At 39.2% G+C, this 24404-nt stretch overlaps 1 protein-coding gene across 2 annotated transcripts; it reads left to right on the top strand.

Moving 5' to 3' along the window:
* Positions 1-414: 414 nt before the first annotated feature.
* sccpdha.1 (saccharopine dehydrogenase a, tandem duplicate 1) lies at positions 415-23996 on the top strand. 2 transcript variants are annotated; one of them, XM_048536422.2, is made up of 12 exons: positions 417-826; positions 3944-4053; positions 4710-4790; positions 5745-5874; positions 7902-7951; positions 8834-8964; positions 10473-10590; positions 12146-12265; positions 12388-12444; positions 13438-13549; positions 17985-18066; positions 22558-23996. In XM_048536422.2, exons 1-12 carry the CDS (start codon positions 640-642, stop codon positions 22661-22663), a joined length of 1284 nt encoding a protein of 427 aa, XP_048392379.1. In that variant the 5' UTR covers positions 417-639; the 3' UTR covers positions 22664-23996. The 2 variants fall into 2 exon arrangements, with proteins under 2 accessions (XP_048392380.1, XP_048392379.1); XM_048536423.2 differs by lacking the exon at positions 4710-4790 and having other exon boundaries at positions 415-826.
* Positions 23997-24404: the final 408 nt, after the last annotated feature.

Genomic DNA, 24404 nt, shown 5'->3' with positions numbered 1-24404 from the left:
CCACCTATACTCTCCTATCCACCTATCTTCTTTTCTCTCCATCTTCGGTCCGCCTTCCCCCTCTCCCTATTTATTCCAGAACCCTCTCCGATGAAGGTTCTAGGCCCGAAACGTCAGCTTTTGTGCTCCTGAGATGCTGCTGGGCCTGCTGTGTTCATCCAGCCTCATATTTTATTATCCTGGTATTCACTGAGCACTCCCTTTTCTTGTATCAAGTTCTCCCTAACCTATCCAACTTAATCACCTAACCATTAACAAGCTTACTGTAAAATTCTTCTCCTTACATTTGTGAAAATACTTTGCTTTAAAAACTCAAAAACTGCATTTTTTTAAAAAATTCTAAACCGTGGGAAAACGGCCAAGAAAATTCCCAATCAATTTTGACCTTTCTTGTCTTGTTTATAAATAAAAGGCCGAAGCAGACATGTATGAAAGAAAGACTGTGCTGGTTGTTGAATTTAAATGAGAAACGCAGCTTATTGTGTTCAATTTTGTAAAATGAATCTGCCATTTGCTACATGTTGAGAGATGGGGCGAAGATCGAGGGAAGTGTAAGCCGCAGAACCGGGGAAAGGGTGGGGTTTAATAGGCTGCGCGTACGGTGCATATTTCGGTATTCAGCCGAGCAGTTCTGTAGCTATGCTGACCGGTCGGCCGTACGACTTGATCATCTTCGGCGCCTCTGGCTTTACCGGCCAGTATGTGGTGGAGGAGACGGCTCGGGTGGCGTCTGACGCGGATGGCCTGCGGCCGCTCACCTGGACTGTTGCTGGCAGGAGCCGCACTAAACTGGAGGAGGCGTTGGGACGGGCGGCTAGCGCTCTGGGTGAGTCTCAGGCGTCGGGGCCACAAATAGGCCTCAGGGTGGTCAGTCCAGGAGTCACATTGGGATATGCAATGCAAAAGCAAATCCTCCCAATGGAAGACTCGTAACAGAGAGATCATTTAAAATGCGTTTATTATTAAAAGACCCAAGCTTGTCTTTAGTTGCTTCCCTGGTTATTATGAGCACCAGTGTATCAGGACATGAAATGCTTATCTCACAGTTCATTTAACTGAATAGTTTGCAATAATAGTTTTGCCAAAGTTTAAAACACCAAGTCAGCATTATTTGAGTCACAATTCTAGTCTGTTTCCTCCCAAAGAGTGAATTAATTCGAACGCACTGAGGAGCTCTGTTTGACATGAGAGGTAAAATTAAGGTCAAAAGTCACACGACACCAGGTTGTAGTCCAAGATAACAAAGTGTGAAGCTGGATGAACACAGCAGGACAAGCAGCATCTCAGCAGCACAAAAGCTGACGTTTTGGGCCTCTCTGATGAAGGGTCTAGGCCTGAAATGTCAGCTTTTGTGCTCCTGAGATGCTGTTTGGCCTGCTGTGTTCATCCAGCTCCACACTTTGTTATCTTGGATTCTCCAGCATCTGCAGTTCCCATTATCTCTGACCAGGCTGTAGTCCAACAGGTTTATTTGAAAGGCCCTTGGAGGACGCTTACCTGAAAATCGGAGGCCGAATGTCCTTCACCTGGTAATTGTAGTCCAAGGCAGCCTTTGTCATACACAATGTAGAATAGCCAAGTTTGTATCAATGAGATGGCCTCACCTGTGACCTTGGGTTCATGTCTGCATGCTGTACTGTTATGTATTTGTAAAATCTTCCCTTACTGTCCTGTTTGACACCATCACCTTGATAACTTATGTTCTCTCTGCCTTAATTGGTTTGTACACTTTTGGATCACATGTTACTTTGATTAGACCCTTGGCATACGACTCTTGAACCTATAACATTATTTCAACTATTTGGTTTGTCTCTGCCTTATTTTTAGTTTTTGTAATTATCTCTCTACCTCAATTATTTGGATTATAGGTCATCCCTTCATTTACTATTCAGTTGTTGACACTTTAGTCACAACATCTGAAACTTCTGCAGAAACTTGTTAGTCAACCGTTCATGTTATTTGTATGATCTTTTGAGCTCTCTCTGCCTATAAATTCTGTGCTTTTATGCTTTTCTTCACTTCACCTGATGAAGGAGCAGTGCTATAAAAGCCTGTGCTATCAAATAAACCTGTTGGACTATAACCTGGTGTCGTGTGACTTCTGGTCTTGTCTGCCCAGTCCAACACCAGCACCTCCACATCATGACTTTTAAAGCTCAGATGAACCACCCTGTTGTGAGCTTGGTCATTATTACAATAATTGCAAATAAGAGATTTACATTAACTTTAACCTGGAGCAAAGTTCCTTGAGGCACTTAAAAGTCAGACGCATATATGAATGTAGCTAGAGGATTGGAAGGTGACCAAAGACCACTGTTGGAAGATGTAGGTCATGAAATGTGCTGTATGAATGCATTTTTTCCCCCTCTCAAAACAGCTTAAAGGGACAGGTGTAGCAAGAGAAAGCACTATAGGGTGGGAATTTCCAATGTGTAGATAAAATGATTGAAGGGGATGAGATAGCATGGATGGTGTGGTCGATTGGTATTGAAGGATTTGAATTTGTAGTTCAGGATGTTGGGCCCAAGAAGTTTGCAAAGATAGGTAGCAAGTGTTTTAAAACACCGACATGCTTACGTTACACTCAATTAAACATTCATTCACATCTTCATGACCCTTAATACTACATGCATCCAACATCGTTTTCACAAGTCTCCCTTGTACCACCTTCCATAAATTCTAGCATTCTGCCTGTACAAGAATTTCTAGAGGGCAACTAGAGACAGGCAATAAATGTCAACAATATTGTGAACCATTCCAAAACCTCTGGACATCATAGGGCCATAGTTGTACAGCATGGAGCCAGATCTTCGGGTCCAACTCGTCCACGCTGATGAGATATCCTAAATAAATAAATCGAGCTCCGTTTGCCAGCATTTGGCCCATATCCCTCTAAACCCCTCTATTCATGTATCCATCCAGATGCCTTGTATGTGAATGAATATTTTATTGAGTGTGATATAAGCATGTTGATGAACATTATTTAGAGGTGGAACTAAAGATTGTTGATGATGCCCTGAATGTGTAGATTAAAAGTTGCCTCAGGACTGAGCAGTGCATGCGTGAGTATTCACAAAATATAGTGGGATCACAGCACAGTGATTGGAATTCCTGGCTCGAACTATAGGATAGCTTCAGTCAGGCCAACCTTTCTTTACATTTTAAGAAACTAAAGAAATCAATTCTAATTTAAATCTTAATTACATTGGGACCTTCCACTCTGCAACTCCATTGACAATGTGTACTTTCACTGTACTCTGCAGCTGCAGTCTCATTATCTATAATTTTAAACATGATAGGATAGCGGATAGGATAGCAGAAGAAAGACTGGACTTGTTTTAAACAATAGTTGAATTGTCTGTGGTACAGTTGAAATATTTGCTCTTTTATTCTCAGCAATGCCAAATTATAAGTAATCTCTCTGTTTCTAAATCTAATTAGATGGTGAAACTGCAGTCTGTTATTTTGTATGCTTTCATTTTCTGTAGTAGGTTGCAGTAGCTTGTCAAAGGCCACAGCTAATGGTATTTTATATTTGATCTCTGTTGGGGTTCTTTTTCAAGCGTAAAAGTAAACTTTCTTCTTTTGCCACCCCATGCTTTCAATCCATTACACCAAGGCGACTGATTTAAGAAATTCAGTATGTCTGTCTTGATATTTCCTGTTCTGTCTTGTTCTTTCAAACTTGTTTTAATTGTAGATTTAGTTTCCACCCAGTATTATTAAAGGAGATTTGTATGCTAGTTGAATATTGTAAAGGGTGTGTCTGTATATTCGAGGCGTGTGAAAAGACACCAAGGAAGCAAAATAATGCAATAGATTTCTAAAGGAGACCGGTAATTGCTGTGTTCCACTGAACAAAACGAACTTCATTTTGCAACAAGGAAAAGAATGTCATTATCCCTATGATACATTTTATAAAATAATAATGCTCTTGTTTCAGGAATACCAGAGCTGAAGTCTAAAGAATGTATAATCTGTGATGTAAATGATCCACTCTCACTTGCTGCAATGTGCCAGCAGGGATCAGTGATCCTCAACTGCGTGGGACCGGTATGTATTCGTTGAAGTTCAAAATTAGGAAATCTATTTCATATACTGGAGCAATGTAATCTTATCAATTTAAAGAACATATTTGCACCTTTTCAGTCATTAATTAAATAATACTGTGCAAAGTGTGAGGTAATGCACTTGGGAAGGGGTAACAAGACAAGGGATTACATTATGAATGCTATGACCCTGGAAAAGAATCAAGATTTGAATATTGGCTTTCTGAAACCACAGGATTTTACAGTACTTCGGCAACCATGAATATACAGTCTTAAAGTTTAATCTTTAAACACAGTTCATTTATACATTGCATTACTACTTGGGTAAAATCTTTGAAATAGATATTGAAGAATCACATCATGGATTTCTTTTAAATAAGATAATTTAATGTTTAATATTTTCTACATTCAAAAACCTAAGTAGAAGTTAAGTTTTTACTGAGATTTAATGTTGGATCTTTACTAAAAACCTGATAATTTAATCATTATTTATCATAACGTATAAAATGGCCCATGCATCTATAAGTAAGTTGCATTATTTTAACCTAGAATTAATTTTGAGCTGTTAGAAATAAATGTCTCTGTAATGAAACACACTAAAGAATCACAGTGATCCAACCTGATTTTGCTGGTAACTAACACAAGATGATCTGTCTATAGTATAGGTTTTTCGGTGAGCCAGTGGTGAAGGCCTGTATTGAAAATGGAGCTCATTGTGTTGATATTAGTGGTGAACCTCAGGTATTGCCATTTTTTTCTCTTTTATTTTTAAAAAAAATCATAGTTTAGGTCATTTCCCAATCAAAGGCTGCTTTATATGCATTTCTCAAAAGTTTTAATATGCTCCAAATGCTGTGGTTTTCCTCGTAAATAAGTTAATAGAATTTATAGTACAGAAGGTGGCTATTCTACCAGTCATACCTGCACTGATTCCACAAGGAGTTACCTTGCTAGGCCCATTCTCCAGCCCTATCTCCATAGGTCTCTCAATTCATCACTGTCAAATATATATCCAGCTCCCTTTTGAAACCACCTATGGAATCCATCTCCTCCACTCTCCTACTACCTCATGGGACACTCAGTCTACATTCCCCAGGATCTGTGTATTTAATGTCAGCCTCTTTAGTCACATGAAGATACGTGGAAGAAACTTGTGGCATTGATTAGAGGTGTTCAAATCAAGGGCCTGTCAACACAGATTTGTGATCTGTCTTCTTACTTGGAGTGACTTTTATTATTGTTTGAAAAATAGTACCGAAATGTCAGCTTTCCTGCTCCTAAGATGCTGCTTGGCCTGCTGTGTTCATCCAGCTCTACACCTAATTGAAATTGTTTGTTTGTACTTCTATTTTGTTTTAATTCCCAGTTTATTGGTACATCATGAAGTTTTCTGTTAACAACAGGTTGTTTTGAAAACGGAACCATTTTTCTCATAAATGGTTCAATCAGAACCCAAAAAACAATAGTTTCACATTCTGGGTAAGTATCTTCATCAGAATTCTAATTTTCCCTTCTGAATTAACCTCAATTTCTTTCAAATGCTGATCACCCAGCTGTGTGTTTCCACCATTTGACATTTTAATTCAGATTTCCAGATGGTCAAATAATTTTTTGCTCTTCAGTGCTGTAATTTGCATAAGAGTAAATCTTTTTTAAGAAAAAGAGAGTAAAATTTGCATTATTTTGTCATTTCAGTTTTTGGAAGGCATGCAACTAAAATATGACCATCAAGCTGCTGATAAAGAAGTGTATATAGTTGGAAGCTGCGGCTTTGATTCCATTCCAGCAGATATGGGGGTATTGTTTACTAGGAACCAGTTGAAAGGTAATTTACAGTATTTAACTGATTAAAATCCACAGCTGTGGCACCACAAGTCCAAGAACAGTTGAATCCTTCAATTTTTATCCAGACAGATTTTGATTGCAAGTCATGGTTTTAACTGCTATGTCATTTTATAATGTATTTTGATGCATCAATGCATAATGTCTCAAAGCTGCATGCTGCTTCTATGTGCAGTATAGAATAACTTCTAGGACAAAGCCAATGGCAAGGTGAAACAGGAACAGAAATTGCTAGAGAAATTCAGCAGACCTCCGCAGCGTCTGTGGAGACAAAACGCAGTTAATATTTCTGGTCCAGTGACCCTTCTTCAGAGCCGTTCTAAACGTTAACTCTGTCTCTACAGATGTTGCCAGATCTGCTGAGTTTCTCCAGCAATTTCTGTTTTTGTTTCAGATTTCCAGCATCCACAGTTGTTTTTATTCCAATAGCAAGGTGAATGTTTTTGATTAATGGTTAATAACATGATAGTGAATCTTGATTTCTTTTTTAATTAAACGGTTCCAAAGCGTCACCCATTTTCTGTTTCCTAGAACATAATTCCTTGTGGAACAATAGATTTTCTTCAAAACCATGATGTAACCAATAATTTTTAAGTTCATTGTGGGACTTGGGCCTTGCTAGCTGAACGTCATTCTTTGCCTGTCTCTAGTTGACCTTGAGAGGGTAATGGTTTGTTTCCTCATGAACCGCTGTAGTCTATGGCCCAGTTCCATTTCGCAGTGGTTGATACAACTGAGTGGCTTGCTAGGCCATTTCAGAGGGCAGTTGAGAATCAATGACTTTGCTGTTGGTCTGCAGTCACATGTAGGCCAGACCAGACAGATTTTGTTCCCTGAAGGACATTAGTGAGTCACGTGGATTTTTCTGGCAATTGACATTGGTTTCATGGGCATCAATGGATGTGTTAATTCCATATATCTCTTATTCATATTCCACCATCTGCCATGGCAGGATTCTAGCCTAGGTTCCAGAATGTTATCTGATTTTCTGGATTGTGATAATACCTTTGCCTCCCTAGTAATGTACAGTGAGTGACAGATTGCATTTTGAAGATCATTTTCTTTTTGAGTTCCAAGTTCAAATACAAATGTTAGCTGGCTAACATGAAAGAAAAAAAAAGTATCCAGGTGGGAAAAGAACATTTATTGGTTTGCCAACTTGAGCTATAGGTTAACCCATTGCACCATCAGGATATGGAGCAATATTCACAAAAGCTGTGATGACTGTTATCTTTAGGTCTTCAGTCTGGTTCCTTGGAGGGTAACCCGGGCAGTGTAATGAAGATAACCACCTTAAGAATCCATTACCCAACTTGGTATATGTTTGGAAAACCACCCTTCGTAATTCAATATTTATTTATTTTTTGTAAATGGTTGTAATTCCAGATGAAAAATCCCCATTCTGGCTAAAAAGAGCTGATCTAATTTCTGTGGACGCCCAGAGAATCAGTTAGTTGATGGTTTCAATTGTACATTGAGTGACAACCTTTAACAAAAATGAATCTACTGATTACTGAATGCTGTTCTTTTGTTGGTTAGCAACATGCTTGTTTGACACTTTCAATTTCTTAATTCTGGTTCAACTTTGCATAAAAACCATCTTCATAATTTGAGCCGAATTTTGTTAGGTGTCCGGGTGAGAGTATTTGGATAACCGGGATATTAGAATTCCTTCCATCAATGCAGTAATTGGTCGATTGTGCTTGTACTGGCTCTTAAATACGCATCATTACCTAGTGCCCATCTCCTTTATCCTGGTAGTCTTGCACCTTATTGTTATGCAAATAGTCATCCATTGCCCTCCTAAAATGCCTCTAATTAGACTGTCTCTTCAAACATTCTTTATAGTTCAAATGGTGATATAATTTGAAAAATTGCATGTTTTGGTAGTTTCTTGTGTGATCTAATTTTTGTGGATGGTTGAGAATTATGAAAAATCTTTAAGGTATAACCAGTAATTTGGTTTGTTGGAGAACTATTCATTCAGACTTTTGCTTTGTTACTTTTCAGGTATTCTAACTGCAGTTGAAAGCTTCGTATTAATAAAAACGGGACCTGAGGTTTGTCTCCTGCCCACTTTGTGTAATGTTATTGAAATAATGAAATCTGCTATTTATACTAATATATATTTGCACCCATCCAATAAACCACGTAGGAGAACAGCATTAATTTGTTATCAATGATGCCTTAATGTTCTGGTTAGTCAAAGGATCTTTTGCTTTCCAGAATGTTACAGGACACTTTGGAGGAAGTGCATGTCTATGCAAGAGTTTACTATCATTATTATGTGTTAATAATCTTATTTTCTGCATCATTTAATAGCAAATCGCCTCTTTTGTTCTGCATGTTCAATATGATTCCTGTTTTGAGATACATGCCCAATTTGAGTAAGTGTTAAAAGCTTTTACAAGCCAATTACAGCTTCTCTATTTAAAAATTACACATTTTCAGATAATTTTGATAGAGGCATGCATTGGAAAAGTTTAATTTTTAAATTAACTTATTGCTTTTCTGCTTCGACCTTGAATCACCCTCAAATTTCTCACATTGAATTACTTTTGAAAATTTATTCATTATAATGAACTAATTTCATCATGAACTTGATATGCACAGCTTTCAACTTTCAGCTTACAAGTGAGAAGTGACTAGATTTATCTGTTTTTTGGTGGCATCAGTTAAAAGATAAACATTCACCAGAAATTTAGGAGATGTCTCAACTGTTTCAAATTAACTCCAGGCAGAATTTGCCACTATCCTTTCGTTGTAAATTTAAATTTACAGTACGTATGTGCCAGGTGAAAATTGGCAGGCTTCTGATAAAGAAATGCACTGTATTTTCAACCATTTATGGTATTAATTGGACAGGCTGATTTAAGAAAATTGTTTCTGTGCATTTAGTTTGAGGTTTCTGCTTGTCAGAACCATTTCTGTCTTGTTAATAGGGTGCCACTTTTCATGAAGGAACTTGGCAGTCAGCAGTCCATGGAATATCTGATCAGGATAATCTGAGGAGACTGAGAAGACAGTTTGGACAGAAACCCCTTCCAGTTGTTGGGACCAAACTAACGCGGAGGTGAGAAAATCAAAATCTGTTCTTAATTAATAAAGATTGATACTATGCGCTTTTCCTCCATTTGGTGAAGGAAGAGTAGCAATATATGGCCCAACTTTACACACATGCACTGAGCCAGCAAGTAATCTCTGTGCATGATTGGATTTTCTGTTGACCAATGTACATTAGTTTACAAAAAATGTTCTCAATGTTGGGGAAGTCCAGAACTAGGGGTCATGGCCTAAGAATAAGGGGTAAGCCGTTCATGACTGAGATGAGGAAGAATCTCTTCAATGGGAGAGGTGTGAACCTATAGAATTCTCTCCTCCAGGAAGCTGTTGGTGCCGGTTTGTTACATATATTCAGGAGGGAACTGGACATGGCCCTTGCAGCTAAAAGAATCGAGGGGCATGGAGAGAAAGGGGGAATGGGATACTGAAATTGCATGATCAGCCATGAACATATTGAACGGTGGTGTAGGCTTAAAGGGCCGAGTAGCCTACTCCTGCACCTATTTTCTGTGTTTAGTTTCATTTCAGCTCTTGACACTTTCTGTTTAACCTTTAAATGTGAGAAATATGAGAAACTTCTCAGTAATGCTGCTTTTGAAAGGGGTGGTACATTTGAAACTAAGGAGAGTACCAGTTTTAAGTTAGATGTTTGTCAAAAATTTAGATATATAATGTGCCTTTGTTCCTTTTTATAACTTTTGTGAAAGGCTCCACTTTACTTCCGACTGTCAAAGTCAGTGGCATATATTTTATCTACCTTTAAAATTTTTTTGACATCTGGCCAGCAATAATATTTATCTATTTGCTATAAACTCCAAATTTCCTCTCCTGCTCAAGTGCAAACTTTTGCTTACAATAGCATGAAATGAATGCTTTATACAGTGTGACTAGACCTTGATTTACCACCAGGAGAATTATTGTGTGTTTAGTTTGCCATTCAAAATGACAAGTGATATATAGGTCTGACTCACTACTTAACTGTTGTGTACACTTTGCTTTTTTAATACTTAGCATGGTTTTGTAAACAAAATGTTTCTTTAAGAGCTACAAATTGAGGGGTGATAGATTTAAGACAGATGTCAGAGGCAGGTTCTTTACTCAGAGTGGTAAGGGCGTGGAAAGCCCTGCCTGCCAATGTACTTAACTCAACCACATTAAGGGCATTTAAACAGTCCTTGGATAAGCATATGGATAATGATGGGATAGGCTTAGAATAGTTTACAGATCGGCGCAACATTGAGGGCTGAAGGGCCTGTTCTGCGCTTCATTTTTCTATGTTCTATGTTAAATGTGACTTCACTACAGTGATGTAGAGCTCAATGTTGTTTTTTTTTTTAAAAAAAAGGAAGGTTGTGTTATTTTGGAGGGAGGAGAGATGAATTTAGCAAAAAGGAACAGCAACTGAAAAACTAGCTATTGTCCCTGACATGGGAGAGTTTTAAAAAGTGTGTTGTACTCTGAACAAATGTACATGCTTCGTTAGATTTTTCTTGATTTTCTTTTGTATTTCCTCCATAGAGGTTCAGTATTTTATAGTGACACAATGAATCAATATGCTATCCCATTCATGGGATCTGATGCTTCTGTAGTCAAACGCACACAGCGTTATCTGCATGAGAACTTGAACGAAAGCCCTGTAAGTACATTCTTGGCTTCCTTGAAACCTGCACATTTTTGCATTAAACTCATGGTCTGTTTAGCTTTTCTTAAATGCCTTGAATATGGCTCAAATATTTAAAAATGTGAGGCAAAATGTAATTCACATGACTCGCCGGAAAGCTGACGCTGTTTTCTAGTTGTAACAGTGTCAAAAATAGAGTTGGTTCTTTGCAGAGCATGAATAATTTTGCTGGAATTTTCTCTCTGATCTGCCAAGAAAAAGAGTTGCCCACTTAGTCTTAAGACCTTTTGTGGTCTCTGCATGAACAGTTTTGGCTCGATTGTAAAAGGTAGATTTTTTTTGAACAAAAGTTGCTGGAAACATTGTCAGTTTATGCTTGCTGGAGAGAACAGTCAAGTTCAACAGAGTTGGAATAGGGAAGTCTTACTGCAACTGCACAAGTCTCTGGTGAGACCACATCTGCATGACTCAGCAGTTTTGGTTTCCTTACCTAAGGAAAAATAATTTTCATTGGAAGCAGTTCGGATAAAGTTAGCCGGGATGATCCCTAGTATGAAGGGAATGTCATTTGAGCAAAACCAAAACAGCTTGGGAATCTACTCACTGGAGTTTAGAAGAACGAGAGGCAATTTCATTGAAACATTATAGGATTCTTAAGGGTCTTAACAGGGCAAATGCTGAAAAAGATGTTTCCCCTCATAGGAGAGCCTAGGACCAGAGGACACAATCTCAGAATTAAGGAAACCAAGTTAAAACTCAGGTGAGGAGGAATTTCTGGTGAGGGTTGGGTATCTTTGGAACTCCTTGCCGTAAAGAACTGTGGAGATAATGTCCTTGTATATATTTAAGGCCGATGTAGATCCTTGATCAGTAAGGGAATCAAGGGTTGTGGGGAAAGGGCAAGAAAGTGGACATGTCAGATTAGCTAATCCTAATAAATGGCAGAGCAGTCTGAAGGCATGGAATAGCTTACTTCTGTTTCTGATGGTCTTGTAGATAATTTTACTTTCGATTTTGAAAAATAATGACGAGTAGTAGAATCAAAAAAGCAGGGACCAAAGGCCAGCAGAATAATGAAGGGTTGTGAGATCAGTGATGTAGTAGAACTTTTTTTAATGTAATGGATGAAAGTATCAAAATATTAAAGGATATTGCTGATGAATAAAACAAAGAAAAATGGAGCAAACATCACGCACATTTGCAACAGATAGCTAAAAGCATTTGTAAACGGCTAAATGGAAACTTAAATTTTCACAAGGAAAGTTTTTACTCTGTACATCCCACCTAATTATTTGAGTTTGTCTGTACAGGTACATATGGTGTTTATTGTTAGTTTCAGGGCTGGAGAGAAAGAACAGATAAAAGGTATAACATAATCTTTAAGAAATTTGAAAAAGCAGCAATTTAATATTTGTTTAGTTCATTGAACAAGTTTTTGTTGAGTCCAAGCGTAGCACTTTGCAGAAGTTCATCGTGATTACAGTTGTAGTCATTATTAGACCTTTTTAACTTTTGGGTATTCCTTTTAATTCACTTTATAATTTAGCCCAATTTGATCTTTTTCCTTCAGGTCCAGTATGGTGCGTACGTTGCTGTAGGTGGAATCGGATCGGTCATATTTCTGATGGTAGCTGGTTTCTTTTTCTGGTGTTTCACGAAGTGTAGGTTGGGAAGAAAACTTCTAATCAAAGTAAGTAGCTTATATCTATTATTTACACAAGAATACTATTGTAAACTTGTTAAAAAAATTATGAGCTTTTGTTGAGAATGTCTTTACTGTGTAATTTTTATTGCTTTCTGTTTAACATGTAGTATCCGGAGTTTTTCTCATTTGGATATTTTACACGACAAGGACCAACCCAAAAACAGGTACGCTACTTTTGCGCTTTCTCTTTTTGCTTTCTTTTCTATTGAACTTTAATGTTTAGGCCACTCATCAATCTTAAACTTACAGGTAGATTTCTTCATTCACTCTATCTCAGTGTTGCTGCGCATGCTGCACGTTGGTGGAGAACTGACTAAATTCTTTTGAACTGTCTTCAGCTCAGTGAACTCAAAGAGGGGACTAACAGTAAATCATTAGAATTTTAGTAAGATAAGAGAGACTGTTTGCCCTGATGCATGTGTTCTTGGTCTCTGAAAGAACTGTCAACTCTGTCCCTTTTCCTATATATTCTTCAATTGCTTTTTTCATTTTTGAAATAACTACTTCAATTTTTAAGAGTTTTAAGTTATCTTCCAGAGTTTTTGTTTCTGGATAGTCTATTCCAAATAATTTTATTTATTTATTAGAAAACTCTTGCAACTGTATCAACTTCTCTCACTTATCAGATTCATAAATCTGAAACTCTGCATGCTTCAATATATCACAGAATCATTGAAACCCTACAGTGTCAAAGCACGCCATTCAGCCCATTGAATCTGGCCCAACCGTCCAGACAGCATCCCACCTGGACCTTCCCCCTCCCCCATCCCTGCATTTCCTACGGCCAATTCAGCTAACCTGTATATCTTTGGACTGTGGGAGGAAACCCACACTGTTGCTGGATAGGTAGGTATGGTGCAATCACTTTTTCCTATTGCGAAATAAACTGTTTCAGAATCTGCCCCAAGAAATTGTTCAGATACCAGCATTTGCCTCAGTTGTACGTAGGTTTGTTTTGTTTTTACTTCCTTTCAGTTAAATGTATTGAGTATAACTGCCCTAGTGAGTCTTTTAAATGTAGAGCAGCAAAGACAATTGAAATTTTGAGGCTGCACAGTGTGAATCAAGCACTGATAAAATCCGTAACACACATTCTGCAACAAAGAAAAATAAACAGTTTTCTAGCGAAAACAGAAGCACTGTTTTGTATTTTCCAGATGGAAGGTACCTCTTTCAGCATGACTTTCTTTGGTGAAGGTTATCCAGAAGGCCTAAATCCACAGCATGGCAAACCTTCAGTAAAAATATGCACTCAAGTGAAAGGGCCAGGTATGGATGATGTCTAATACAAACTATTACTCCCCATTCCCTGTACCCCTTTATGGTAGTGTTGGTGGTTTTGAGGAAAAGTTGATGCTGGTAAGAAATAGATTGTGCAAGTCTAACCGAGTGTTATTTAACAAAAAATCTCTGTAGGGAAAGAGGATGATGTGGAGAAATTCCAAAGCTTGGGCCTTAGACAGCTGAAGGCATAACCACGACTGGCGAATTTAAAATGATTTTCAGCATTTGCAGTTCTTTGCTTCTTGTTTTGTGTTTAACTCACTGCCCCAGCTCCTCTCTCTGACAGGATTTTCCGCCTTTTTCCTAGCTACATTGAGCTCTGAAGGAGAGTCAATGAACTCAAAACATTAACTCTGCTTTCTGTCTGCAACGAGGACCCAGACCTGCCAGAGTTCCTGAGTTTCTGCAGTACTTTCTGTTTTGAATTAAATTAGGGATGCCCAAGGGACCAGAATTCCAGGAGTGGAATGAGGATCTGGAGGGGATTAGAGATGGTGAGGGTCCTAGCCCTGAAGAGATTTGAAAACAATGATGAGAATTTTAAATGTCAGTGGAAGAGTTTACATGCAGAGAGTTATGTGAGGCAAAACGTGACACAGTCGGGCAGCACCATTCAGCATAGGGAAGGATAAAAAGAGAGCTGAAGAATTTTAATTTGTGCTATAAATATGTTTATGTTGAGTGAGCTCCCTACTGCAAATAGTCACTTTTTGCATTTCTTTTTAATGAGCACAGTGTGCTGTACTGACACTAGTGCTTATGTTGTAAAAGTATACCTGTATGCAGCTGATAAGTGGGTCCATTCAGAGAAATTGCTTCACAATCCCACCTCACTCATCACCTAAATCACATCAATTATTAAATTGTAGATGCTTATGTGATCTTGCAGTGCTGCATTTATTTTAAATGAGTTTTAATACAATCCTTCCTGCAAAATGTTTTGCAATGTGAGAGCATTAGACAAATTTTTACCTCCTTTTTTGATACTTGTTAGTGCTGCTTGGAGCATAATACTACTGAATCAGCAGATGATTAAAGCAGGCTGCGAGTTATGGGAACTGAAAAGATAAGATGATGCAAGTGATAAAGACAAGATAAAATATAATTGCTGTGCAATGTGCAATTGCAGTTTCTTTCTCCTTATTTTTCTTTATTTCTTTATTTCTCTATTTTTCTGTGAATGAAAGCACACCAAGCTAAAGTACAGGAAGTCAAAGTTTAAGTTCTCGCTTACGTACATACAGTAAGTGCACAACATGATGGCAGATCAGGCTCCTATGGCACTGGAATAGGCCGGAGCTCATCCATTTCTTTTTGCTTTTTCTTTCTTTCTTTTCAGTCCTTCTGTCTTTCTTCCCCCTCTCTACTTAGCTCTGTGTCTTGGATGACATCACTAGTGGAGAGTTGAGCCTGTGTGGACTCGGACGCCCAGCCTGTGTGAAGCCCAGCATGGGCTCCCTGCTTTAGAAAGACTTAATGCTGAACTTGTACTTCTTTTATTTCTTTATTAGTCTAATTTATACATGAGATCTTGTACCTAGGTATGTTTGTACTTAAGGCACCAGAAAGTGTGCGTGTGTGTTTTTTTGTAAACTTTCACTTGAATACATGTGACAGTAGACCTATTTCTAATTCTAATTCAGGACTTCCTGATTTATGAGTGTCCAACTTACAAACACTCTCTCTTAAACACAATCCCATACAGTGGTGCATTAATAATAATTTTAAAAATCTGACATATGAATATTTCCTTGTACTTACGAACAGCAGTTTTATATTGACCTGCATTGTGCTCCAATATTGAGTGCAAATCAACTTATGAACAAAACCTGTTCACAATCTGGGGACTGCCTATGTACAAGAATTTCTTATCTCTGACTGTGGTTTGCTATCCTTTTGTTTTTGTTCAGACTTGTCCCAAAATTGTGTCCTTTCACTTTTTAGTTTGCATCTTATATTACTCTTTAACCATTTATCCATGCTGCCTGTCCCTGACTGTGATAAATGGTGGCCCCTTTTGTTTAATGGTTGTCTTTGCCCAGTCTGGAATTTCTAGTGTCAGTCTTTAATGATCCACTTATTTAAGGAAATATATAATTTCATTGGAGGCAGTTCACAGAAGGTTCACCAAGATAATCCCCAATACGAGCAAAGGCTAAACAAGTTGTGACTCTATTCACTGGAATTTAGAAGAACAAGAGGAGATCTCGTTGAAACATATAGGATTCTTAAATGGTTCGATAGGGTAAATGCTGAGAGGATGTATGCCCTCGTGTCAGAGTCTACGGCCAGATGGTGCCAGTTTGAGAGATGAAGAGGAATATCTTTTCTTAGAAAGCTGAGAGTCTTTGGAACTCCTTTCCACAGAGAGCTATGGGGGCAGAATCCTTGTTTATATTTAGGGCTGAGACAGATTCTTGGTCGGTTGGAGAATTGAGAGTTATGGGGAAAGCGCAGGAAAATAGATATGAGGAATACTGAATCAGCCATGATCCTGTTGAATGGCTGAGCAGGCTGAAGGGGCTGAATGGCCTCCTACTCTTCCTATTTCATATTGTCTTTACTTGAATAGCTTATTTTCCATGGCAGGACATGGATCCACAAGTTATTCTTGGTTTTACTGTAGTGAAGAAAATTTTAATTTCTATGAAGATGCTAGCACACTGTAAGCTCTTTACTTCTATGCAATGTCATAAGACTTAAGCTGTATGGCCTATTTTAGCCCCTATTGAGTCTGCTCTACCATTCAGTGAGGTCATGGCCAAACTAATAATTCTCAACTGTACTTGCCTCCTTTCTGCCCATAACCCTTAGTTCCCTTTCTTGATTAAAATTCTATCAGTCTGAGCCTTGAATGTACTTAATGACCCAGCTTCAAGAGCCCTCTGAAAAACAATTACACAGATTCACCCCTTCTGAGAGAAAATATTCCTCCTGTTCTCTGTTTTAAATGTGCAAGCCTTTATTCTAAGATTATGCCCTCTGGTCCTAGATTTTTCCACAGGAGGAAATAACCTATTGACATCTATCCTGTTAAGAATCTTGCATGTTTCGATAATATCACCTTTCTTTTATCTACTTTCCAGTCTACTTAGCCTGATCTTGTAAGACATCCATCAATGCCTAGTATCAATCTAGTGAGCCGTCTCTGGTCTACCTCCAAGGCCAGAATATTTTCCTTAGATAAGGGCCCAAAACTGTTCAGTGATCCAACTGTGGTCTGATTAGTATGTTTTAGCAAATATACAGTGTGTATATAATATTGTATAGTTTTAGCAAACTCTCCATACTTTTATATTTCATTCCCTTTTGACATAAAGGTCAATATTCAATTTACCTTCCCTACGCCTTGCTGAACTTTGATGGCTTTCTGTGATTCATGGACAAGGATAATCCCAGTATTTGATCTTTTAAATGTGCCTCTGTGACCTGTTTGTGAGTTGGCCTTCCCATTGATTAGAAATTGCTGATTAAACTTGTCAGCGTTTAACAATTCAGTTGGTAACACATTGAAAAATAATCCATCACAGTTGGACTTATTTGCTTGCAGCTGTTAGTTCCTGCCTTAAGATACAGGAGCAGAAGTAGGCAATTTGGCCTGTTCAAGCCTATTCTGCTATTCAGTGAGAACTGATATTCATTAACTCCACTTTCTTACATTTTCCTCCTACCTGTTGACTCGCCCAATAATCAAAAATCTGTTAGCATTGAATTTAGTCAAGAGTTCAACCTCAACAGTCCTTTTGTGGTAAATAGTTTCACAGATTCACTACCCTCAGGGGAGAAATTCCTCCTCATCTCTGTCCTAACTGGGCAACCCTTTACTCTAGGATTCTACCATCTTGTCCTGGACACACTCATAAGGGGAATCAAACTCTCCACATTTACCCTGTCAAGACCTCTGATTCTTTATATGTTTCAATAAAATTGTCTCTCATTCTTCCAAACACAGTTCAGACTCAACCTCTCCTCATAAGAAAATCGCTCCTTACCCAGGATCAATCTAGTGAATCCCTTCTGGACAGCATCCTGTGTGGGTAGATCTTAGCTAAGGGGACTGAAACTAGTCAGTGTTCTGAGTGTGGTCTGACGAGTGCTTTGTGTAGTTTTAATGAGAATTCTTCACCAACTGCCATGTTTGTTGTAAAGCAATAGGTCTAGAATTTCTTTGTTAAAATTACATTGTATATTTGCTTGATGAATGACCTCAGGAGATAGTCATGATTAAATAATTTGAAAAGAAAGCCCAATGTTATCTTCCTCTATCCGTGAATGGTAGGTTTTTGGTGACAGAATATTGTGTAGCAAGTGTTTGCTTTCAAAGCAAGTGTACTTCCGCTTAAGAGCACAATGGTTCAAATACTTACTTTTCAGTTGGCCTTATTTCAGAACTTACTATTGTTCTTTTCTTACTTCCCAGAACCTGGTTACATTGCAACCCCGATAGCTATGGTACAGGCAGCTGTTACAATACTTTGGGAACAAAAGTCTCTGCCCACTCGGTGAGTTTCGGAACTTAGACTTGTGTGAAATAGTTCTGTTGGTGTTGTTGATTCCAAAAACTCAGTCAAGAAAAGATAAAATACACGTGTCAAGAGTCTTATTTCTCTCATCCTACATGTTACAATACTTTATTTTGTGCAGGAGGCTGATAGTGTATGTCAATTTTGCACAAACACAGGACGGTTAATTAGTGCACTGTGTAAATTTTTAATTCTGAAAGGATATAAGAGGAGACAGTCATAAAATGTTCAAAAATAGACTTTGTTTAATCGTTGTCAATATGTCTCGATTCCTTCTTGGAAACATACCAGTTATCTCTAAAGTTTTGGAGTAGATTTGAAGTTCGTGTTGTTGGTGTTGAGGTTGGTTGGCTTGCTGAGCGGGTTTCTTGTTTTGCAGACGTTTCATTACCATGCTGGGTAACATCCTCACTATAGCCTCCAATGAAGCGTTGGTGTGTTTTCCTGCTGGTTTTTAAACTCTGGGGTCCATTGAGATTCATTTCGGGAAAACACCAACGCTTCATTGGAGGCTGCACTGACGATGTTACCCAGCATGGTAATGAAACGTCTGCAAAACAAGAAACCCGCTCAGCAAGCCAACCGACTTCAACATACCAGTTATCTCCTTAATGGATCAACGCATGTGCTTAACTTTAATTGCCTCCACTGTTAAAATTCCACTGTATATTTTCCAGTATGTGAAGATGCTTCACGTTTATTTCTCCTATTTGTAACTGGTGTTCTGAGTATTTAAGTCCTTCGCTATAAAAAGAACAATATCTAAACAACTTCAGCCAAATCCATTCCCTATCCTCGTATGTAGTTTTGTATGACTTGTTGGTGTCACAATTAGCCTGTTTTTGTTCTGACTCTTTAGAACATAGAACATAGAACATAGAACAGTACAGCACAGAACAGGCCCTTCAGCCCACAATGTTGTGCCGACCATTGATCCTCATGGATGCACCCTCAAATTTCTGTGACCATATGCATGTCCAGCAGTCTCTTAAATGACCCCAATGACCTTGCTTCCACAACTGCTGCTGGCAACGCATTCCATGCTCTCACAACTCTCTGCGTAAAGAACCTGCCTCTGACATCCCCTCTATACTTTCCACCAACCAGCTTAAAACTATGACCCCTCGTGCTAGCCATTTCTGCCCTGGGAAATAGTCTCTGGCTATCGACTCTATCTATGCCTCTCATTATCTTGTATACCTCAATTAGGTCCCCTCTCCTCCTCCTTTTCTCCAATGAAAAGAGACCGAGCTCAGTCAACCTCTCTTCATAAGATAAGCCCTCCAGTCCAGGCAGCATCCTGGTAAACCTCCTCTGAACCCTCTCCAAAGCATCCACATCTTTCCTATAATAGGGCGCCCAGAACTGGACGCAGTATTCCAAGTGCGGTCTAACCAAAGTTTTATAGAGCTGCAACAAGATCTCACGACTCTTAAACTCAATCCCCCTGTTAATGAAAGCCAAAACACCATATGCTTTCTTAACAACCCTGTCCACTTGGGTGGCCATTTTAAGGGATCTATGTATCTGCACACCAAGATCCCTCTGTTCCTCCACGCTGCCAAGAATCCTATCCTTAATCCTGTACTCAGCTTTCAAATTCGACCTTCCAAAATGCATCACCTCGCATTTATCCAGGTTGAACTCCATCTGCCACCTCTCAGCCCATCTCTGCATCCTGTCAATGTCCCGCTGCAGCCTACAACAGCCCTCTACACTGTCAACGACACCTCCGACCTTTGTGTCGTCTGCAAACTTGCTGACCCATCCTTCAATTCCCTCGTCCAAGTCATTAATAAAAATTACAAACAGTAGAGGCCCAAGGACAGAGCCCTGTGGAACCCCACTCACCACTGACTTCCAGGCAGAATATTTTCCTTCTACTACCACTCGCTGTCTTCTGTTGGCCAGCCAATTCTGTATCCAAGCAGCTAAGTTCCCCTGTATCCCATTCCTCCTGACCTTCTGAATGAGCCTTCCATGGGGAACCTTATCAAATGCCTTACTGAAGTCCATATACACCACATCCACAGCTCGACCCTCATCAACCTTACTAGTCACATCCTCAAAAAACTCGATAAGGTTTGTAAGGCATGACCTACCCCTCACAAAGCCGTGTTGACTGTATTTGATCAAGCCATGCTCTTCCAGATGGTCATAAATCTTATCCCTCAGAATCCTTTCTAACACCTTGCAGACAACAGACGTGAGACTTACCGGTCTATAATTGCCGGGGATTTCCCTATTTCCTTTCTTGAAGAGAGGAATTACATTTGCCTCTCTCCAGTCCTCAGGTACGACTCCAGTGGAGAGCGAGGATGCAAAGATCTTCGCAAGTGGCGAAGCAATTGCATTTCTCGCTTCCCAAAGCAGCCGAGGACAAATCTGATCCGGGCCTGGCGACTTGTCAATCTTAATGTTTGACAAAATTTTCAGTACATCAGCTTCCTCTATCTCTATCCATTCCAGCATGCACACCTGCTCTTCAAAGGTTTCATTCACTACACAGGTCGTTTCTTTCGTAAAGACAGAAGCAAAAAATTCATTTAGGGCTTCCCCTACCTCCTCAGGCTCCACACACAAGTTCCCTATGCTATCCCTGATCGGCCCTACTCTTTCTTTGACCATTCTCTTATTCCTCACGTAAGTGTAAAATGCCTTTGTGTTTTCCCGGATTCCTTCTGCCAAGCCTTTCTCGTGCCCCCTCCTGGCTCTCCTCAGACCATTTTTGAGCTCCTTCCTTGCCTGCATGTAATCCTCTCTAGCTGAACTTGACCCTAGCTTCCTCCACCTTATGTAAGCTACCTTCTTCCTTTTCACTAGAAGCTCCACCGCTCTCGTCATCCAAGGTTCCTTTATCTTACCCCGTCTTGCCTGTCTCAGAGGGACATATTTACTCATCACTCCCAACAACTGTTCCTTAAACCATCTCCACATGTCTATAGTTCCCTTACCATGGAACAACTGCTCCCAGTCCATGCTTCCTAACTCGTGTCTAATCGCATCATAGTTTCCTCTTCCCCAATTAAATATCCTCCCATTCTGCCTAATCCTCTCCTTCTCCATAGCTATGTAGAATGAGAGAGTGTTATGGTCACTATCACCAAAATGCTCTCCCACCACAAGATCTGATACCTGCCCCGGCTCGTTTCCGAGCACCAAGTCTAGAATGGCCTCTCCCCTCGTCGGCCTGTCAACGTACTGCGTTAGGAAACCCTCCTGAACACACCTTACAAAAACAGCTCCATTCAAATCTTCTGCTCGAAGGAGGTTCCAATCAATATTAGGAAAGTTAAAGTCACCCATTACAACAACCCTACTGCGTCCACACTTTTCCAAAATCTGTCGACCTATGCTGTCTACAATCTCCCTGCTGCTATTGGGGGGCCTGTAGTAAACCCCTAACGAGGTGACTACTCCCTTGCTGTTCCTAATTTCCACCCATACTGACTCAGTAGGCAGATCTTCCTCGACAATGGAAGCTTCTGTAGCTGTGATACCCTCTCTGATTAGTAGTGCTACACCCCCTCCTCTTTTTCCCCCCTCCCTATTCTTTTTAAATGTTCTAAACCCTGGAATATCCAGCAACCATTCCAGCCCATGAGAAACCCATGTCTCTGTTATGGCCACAACATCATAGCACCAGGTACTGATCCATGCTCTAAGTTCATCACTTTTATTCCTGATACTCCTTGCATTAAAGCAAACACACTTTAACCGATCCCTTGGTTCCTTCCCAGGAAAATCCTTCCCACTAGCTGGTCTACCTCTTGCTACTGCCTCACCTGCATCAACGCTCACCTCTGGTATACAGCTCAGGTTCCCACCCCCCTGCCATACTAGTTTAAACCCTCTCGAACTACTCGAGCAAACCTTCCACCCAGGACATTGGTCCCCTTCCAGTTCAGATGCAACCCGTCCTTCTTGTACAGGTCCCACCTTCCCCAGAAGGCATCCCAATTATCAACATATCTGAAACCCTCCCTCCTACACCAGCTGCGTAGCCACGTGTTCAGCTGCGCCCGCTCCCTGTTCCTCACCTGGCTATCTCGTGGCACCGGTAGTAAACCAGAGAACACTACTCTGTTCGTCCTGCTCTGCAGCTTCCATCCTAACTCCCTGAAATCACTTTTTATATCCTCAAACCTATTTCTGGCTATATCTGATGCAGATTGTTTCTATTAGAGAAAATGATTTCTATTAGATTTTTCAACTATTTATGAGGTGGTTGTATGTGAAATTCTATTCCACGTTGGTTTTTTAAATTTCAACATGAATGACTGGCACTATTGATAATAAATATTAAATGATACACAAATTTGAATAGTTTATTGGAAGAGTACTGCTGTTTTTCAGTGATTGTGCTAATTGTAGATTTGAAGACATCGGGGCGTCTTCAGATTGAGGGTCCTGAATGGAGTTGAATGGCCATTCATAGTTTCAAACTTATCATTTTGTTCTTCCTTCTAGGGGTGGGGTGTATTCACCTGGAGCAGCATTCTTGAAGACAACTCTGATTGAAAGACTGAACACACATGGCATTGAGTTCACTGTTATCAGCAAGCCTGAAGCATAAATGCTTTCATGTGATTTGAGTCCTCTGAATGTGGTGCTTCATAGTCCTGCTATTTACTGCATTCACAAGATTTGTACTTGATAATTAACAGCTTTTTAGTAGTAGTTGGCTCATCTTGTAATATAATGAACAAGAATGATAAATAGTTTCAGACTTGCTTTTGAGGATTGATGTTCTGTTCTGATGGTAATTAAACTTGTTGAATGTAACTATTTTAAAGTTGTCACTTGTGTATTTAAAATTTAATTGCAATTAATCTGTTTGTGTTCAGTATGTTAAAAGGGAAGAAGCATTGAAACATCATACTTCCAGCTGTAATTCTAACACAATTCTGAACACTCATTATCGGGTGTCTGTCTGTCTGTCCGTCTGTCCTCCCACACTTAGTTGTGTGGGTTCAGCCATGTGCATTCATTGGATTAGCCTGTGCTTATCAACAGTGTATTGCAGTGGTGTACCATTCTGCAGGACGGTTGATGAGGAGATTCCCACTCTTGCCTGGCAGCAAGTGTATTGGAAAGATTTGCAGACCAATGAGCAACCAGTTTGGCCACACCTTCCTTGGCCAACAAGTCCTGGCTTGTGATTGCTCAGAGCTTCTGGCCCAGCGGTAGGAATGTTATTGCTGCCATGGGGTAGGTGAGCTTTTTTGTTTTGAGTAATGTTGATAAATCTAAATAAGCATGCTGTCTAAAACATCTTTACCTTGTCAATGTCAGGATCCAAACTGGTGCTGTAATGTCAAAAAGAAAATGCATTGAGCAATATGACCAAAACTGTCAGCATCAAGCTTTCAGTTGGAGCTTGGTGTGCAATGAACCGCAAGCTCTATATTTTGGGATGTTGCTACAATTTACTAAGTCAGCTAAATTTAAGAACAAAAGTAATATATTCCATAGGGAACATAGTCTAAATGACCTATAACCTTAAGTATGGGTGTAAAGATATCAATAACAATTTCCACTGAAGCAGCCCATGTCCCCAAAATGTATCTTGGATATACAATCAAAAGTGAATGTTAGTTTTCCTTTCATGTTGTACAAATGGTTGCAAGGTGAAAACTGACACAATGGTTTTTTTTTAAGTAATCTGTTATTTCTTAAGCTTCCAGAATATATTTGAATGGCTTGGATGAAGGAAGATGTGGTCACGTATCCAAGATTTCATCAAGTTAGAAGGCACTTTGTGTTTATTGGGTGAAGAGAGAATTGAGTTTGGCTGTGATACTTCAACATAACTGACAACTTATACAAATAGGAAGAAATATTAGGCCTTTAGACGAAGTACAAAGCTATTTCATGCAAGCAAAATAAAAGAAACATTGCTAAAGTGACCTCTTGTGTTTTCTATTTCCGAATTACTTAAGTAATTCGGAATTATGTTAGTCTTGCATGCAGAAGATTACAAAGAAACAAATAATACAATAAAATTGCAATATAGATTATATTTCAATTTCACTAAGAATCATTACCATGCCTCATTCACTTAAAGGTATTTTTAAAATATGATTTTCTACAACATATTGATTCCTACTTGCCATCCTGATTTAATTCCTTAATCATAACAATGGTCAAGATATATAATGCGAAGATAAATGGTTTTAATTGCTTTTGGAGGGATCAGAGACAATGCAGAATCAGTAAATTCCAATACAGGTGCGATTGTGAAGGATGCATTTGATGAGCAAAATGACCAAAAATTGTTTGACTATAACCATCAGATACCACATCTGGACAGTCAG

This window comes from Stegostoma tigrinum, chromosome 9 (assembly GCF_030684315.1).
Source record: "Stegostoma tigrinum isolate sSteTig4 chromosome 9, sSteTig4.hap1, whole genome shotgun sequence".
Taxonomy (NCBI): Eukaryota; Metazoa; Chordata; class Chondrichthyes; order Orectolobiformes; family Stegostomatidae; genus Stegostoma; species Stegostoma tigrinum.
The sequence above is the reverse complement of the archived record's forward strand: the minus strand, read 5'-3'. Positions and strand labels throughout refer to the sequence as shown.